This window comes from Rhincodon typus, chromosome 40, assembly GCF_021869965.1.
Source record: "Rhincodon typus isolate 14 chromosome 40, sRhiTyp1.1, whole genome shotgun sequence".
In the NCBI taxonomy this organism is placed as follows: Eukaryota; Metazoa; Chordata; class Chondrichthyes; order Orectolobiformes; family Rhincodontidae; genus Rhincodon; species Rhincodon typus.
In genome coordinates, this window is record NC_063371.1 from 4,242,773 (window position 1) to 4,247,263 (window position 4,491).

The following is a 4,491-nucleotide window of genomic DNA, read 5'->3' on the forward strand; positions in this document are numbered from 1 at the left end:
AATGGGCAGACTGAATTGGATGATCAGCCCTATTCCTACTGAGGTGCCGAATGGCCTAGTCCTGCTCCAATCTTTGGGTGAGGATTGAACTGAGAGGAATCACCTCTGAGACCTGTGTACACTCACACACACACACTCTCATGCACTCTCTCTCACACACTGTCGCACACACTCTCTCTCTCTCACACACATACACTCTCACACACACACATACTCTCACACACACACTCTCTCTTTCGCACACTCTCACACTCTCTCTCACACACACACACTCTCTCTCACATGCACTGACACACACACACTCTCTCACACACACACACTCACACACACACACACACACACACACACTCACCCTCTCTCACACATACACACACACACTCTCACACACATGCACGTACTCTCACACACACACTTTCTCAAATGCACTGACACACACACACACACACTCTGTCACAAACACTCACTGACACACTCTCACACAATCTCTCTCACACACAGGGTGGCACGGTGGCTCAGTGGTTAGCACTGCTGCCTCACAACGCCAGCAACACAGGTTCAATTCCACCCTCAGGGCAACTGTCTGTGTGGAGTTTGCACATTCTCCCCATGTCTGTGTGGGTTTCCTCTGGGTGCCCCGGTTTCCTCCCACAGTCCAAAGATGTGCAGGCTAGGTGGATTGGCCATGCTAAATTGCCCCGTAGTGTTCAGGAATGTGTAGATTAGGTAGGCTATAGGGGGAATGGGTCTGGGTGGGATGTTCCGAGGGTTGGTGTGGACACATTGGGCTGAAGGGCCTGTCTCCACACTGTAGGGATTCTGTCACACACTGACAAGCACACACACACACATGCACTCACCCATGTATGTATACACACACACCCACAAATACACACATATGTATTTGGATATGCACATAAACACAGACACACATAGTGTGCACAGAGACATGTGCGTGTGTGCGCGCGCACACACACACTACCCTCACACACAAGACAGCCAGATACACACACTCCCACACACCACTGAACATGCAAACTCTGACATACTCCCATAGACACCAACACACACAGCCTTTATATTGCAACAGTACAGACTGAAGATTTCTCTCCTATTATGAAGGTCTTGTGCACATTGTGAGGGATACAGTTGGTAGGTAAGTGGCCTCACGGTTATTTCCAATGATGTAATCAACTCTAAACCACTATGAGGTAGGAGCTGTCAGTGTAAACAAGGGGAGCTACATGCCCTTGTGGCTGGGATATGACAAATTTATTGGGTGGCACATGAAAAGCACGGTGTCGGGTGCCCATCCCTAACTGCCCTTGAGCTGATTTCACGAGTCAACCACATTTGCCATGGGTCTGGAGTCACGTGTAGGCCCAGATTGGGTAAGGATGGCAGCTTTCCTTCCCTGAGGGGACATTACTGAGGTTGATTTGATGATTCAAATGACAATCGATGATCGTCAGGGAGTGGGGGAGTCGGTGGTAGGGGGGATGGTGGCTTCTTTTGCCCTCAATGGCAACGCACCTGTGCCCGGTCATCGCCACCTCCCTCCAGCACCCACTTACAGCTGCTTGCCAGGGTTGATAGAGCCTCTGTCGATCTCTCGGTCAAACTCCGTCCGGATGTCGTCCAGCTCTCCGAAGTCTCCGAAGGCTCCCCACTCCATGTTGATGCACATCCTGCCCTCGTCCCCCTCCACCAGGTCAATGTACTGCATCTCTTCCATGTAACAGGCATTGGTGCCTGTACCTACAAATGAAAAAACGTTGCTGAGTTACCGATCTACAGAACAACCCCAAACCATTTCACTTAATATTCTACCCCCGTCTCCTGGCGTTGCAGGTATGTACCACCCTCTGTGTAAAAAAGCTTGCCTTGCACACATCCTTTAAACTTTTCCCCTCCCACCTTAAACTTATGCCCCCTAGTATTTGACATTTCCACCCTGGGTAAAAGACACTGACTGTCCACACCTCTCATAATGTTACAGACTTCTATCAGGTCATCTCTCAGCCTCCAACATGCCAATCCAAGTTTGCCTAACCTCTCCTTATAGCTGATACACTCTAATCCAGGCAACGTCCTGGTAAACATCTCCTGCACCCTTTCCAAAGTCTCCACATCCTTCCTATAGTGTGGTGACCAGAACTGCTCACAGTGCTCCAAATGTGGCCTCACTGAAGTTTTATACAGCTGCAACATGACTTGCCAACTCTTATACTCAATGCCCCGACCGATGAAGGCAAGTGTGCCATACGCCTTCTTTACCACCTTATCCCCTTGTGTTGCCACCTTTAGGGAGCTACGGACTTTAACCCCAAGATCCCTCTGCATATCAACGCTGTTCAGGGTCCTACCATTTACTGTATGCTCTCCTCTTGCATTTAACCCCCCAAAATGCATCATCTCACTCTTGTCTGGATTAAACTCCATCTGCTATTTCTCCGCCCAACTTCCCAATAGATCTATATCCCGCTGCATCCTTTAACAACCTTCTGCAATATCCACAATTCTGCCATTTCTCATGACATCTGCAAACTTACCAATCAGACCACCGTCAATTTCATCCCAACCATTTATGTAAATTACAGACGACGTCAGTCCCAGCACTGATCCCTGCGGAACACCACTGGTCACAGACGTCCAGTCAGAAAAAAACTCTCTGTCTTCTATGACCACAGGGCGGCACAGTGGCACAGTGGTTAGCACTACTGCCTCACGGTGCCACGGACCCGGGTTCGGTTCCAGCCTCAGGCAACTGTCTGTGTGGAGTTTGCACATTCTCCCCATGTCTGTGTGGGTTTCCTCCGGGTGCTCCAGTTTCCTCCCACAGTCCAAAGATGTGCAGGTTAGGTGGATTGGCCATGCTAAATTGCCTGTAGTGTTCAGGGAGGTGTAGATTAGGTGGGTGATAGGGGGATGGGTCTGGGTGGGATGCTCTGAGGTTCGATGTGGACTTGTTGGGCCGAAGGGCCTGTTCCCACACTGTAGGGACTCTATGAATTCAATTCTGTATCTAACTTACCAAAAGTTAGATCCCATGTGACTTAATCTTCTGGACCAGCCTACCATGAGGGACCTTGTCAAATGCTTTAGCGATCATCTTCATCACTTCCTCAAAAAACTCAATCAGATTTGTGAGACTGCCCAGAACACTGACTATCTCTAACAAGTCCATCCTTTTCCTGTCCCTAAGAATTTTGGTGGTGAGGGATGGCCAAAGGGGAGAGAGGAGTAGGATTTCTTTCCAAATGGCAGGAGGTTACAATAAGCTGGGAACGCTGTGTCTGACAAAGTGAGGGAGAGAAACAGGAGGGAGCTAGGAGCCGAGCTCAGGAGGAGGAGTGGGCAGAGTTGGAATGCTCCTTCACAGAGCTAGCATCTACACAAAGGGGCCGAATGGTTCAGGCACCGTTACCTTAGGCAATGTCATGTGACTGACATGGCTGTTGCAGTGAAGAAGGTTATTTAATATCACAACGGGATCTTGATCAGACGGACCAATGGGCTAGGGAATGGCAGTTGAGAGATGAACTGGAGGCGTTGCATTGTGGGAAGCCAAACCAGGGCAGCACTTAGACAGTTAATGGCAGGGCCCCTGGGGAGTGCTGTCAAACAGAGAGACCGAGGGGTTGCGGGTACATGGTTCCTTGAAAGTGGTGTCACAGGTAGATAAGGTGGTGAAGACAGTATTGGGCATGATTGCCTTCACCAGTCAGGGCACTGAGTATAGGAGTTGGGATGTCATGTTGAGGTTGTACAGGACATCGGTGAGCCTTCTTCTGGAGTACTGTATCCAGTTCTGGTCACCCTGCTACAGGAAGGATATTATTCAACTGGAAAAGGGTGCAGAAAAGGTTTACCAGGATGTTACTGAGACTGAAAGGTTTTAATTATAAATAGAGGCTGATTAGGCTGGGACTATTTCACCTAGAGCATCAGAGGCTGAGGGGGTGACCTTATAGAGGTTTATAAAATCATGAGGGGCATGGATAGGGTGAATAGCCAAGGTCGTTTCCCCAGGGTAGGGGAGTTCAAAATTAGAGGGACATAGGTTTAAGGTGAGAGGGGAAAGAGTTAAGGGGACCTGAGGGGCAACTTTTTCACACAGAGGGTGGTGCGTGTATGGAAGAGCTGCCAGAGGAAGTGGTGGAGGCTGGTACAATGACAACATTTAAAAGATATCTGGGCAGGTACACGGATCGGACAGGTTTAGAGGGATATGGGCCAAATGCAGGCAAACGAGACTAATTCAGTTTGGGGAAACCCAGTCAGCATGGACAAGTGGGCCGAAGGGCCTATTTCCGTGCTGTGTGACTCCCACATCCCTGCTACAATCAAACACGGCAGGGTGCAACCGAGGGGGAAACAGCAGAAATAAAAACGACTAAAAACGCGGGACCTACCAACTATCAAACCGATCTCACAGTTGTGATCATCGTAACCGCAAGTCATCATGGTCCCCACTGTGTCGTTGACAACGGA

General features: G+C 49.5%; 1 protein-coding gene across 1 annotated transcript in view; it reads right to left on the reverse strand.

The window, feature by feature from the left end:
* LOC109918792 (hexokinase-2-like) overlaps positions 1 to 4,491 on the reverse strand; it is a 24,961-nt gene that overhangs the window by 11,798 nt on the left and 8,672 nt on the right. Inside the window, exons 6-7 of the mRNA XM_048618501.1 lie at positions 4,413 to 4,491; positions 1,572 to 1,755 (exon numbers count right to left, since the gene is read on the reverse strand). Of these exons, the coding sequence (XP_048474458.1) occupies positions 1,572 to 1,755; positions 4,413 to 4,491 (263 nt within the window). The remainder of the gene's footprint in view (positions 1 to 1,571; positions 1,756 to 4,412) is intronic.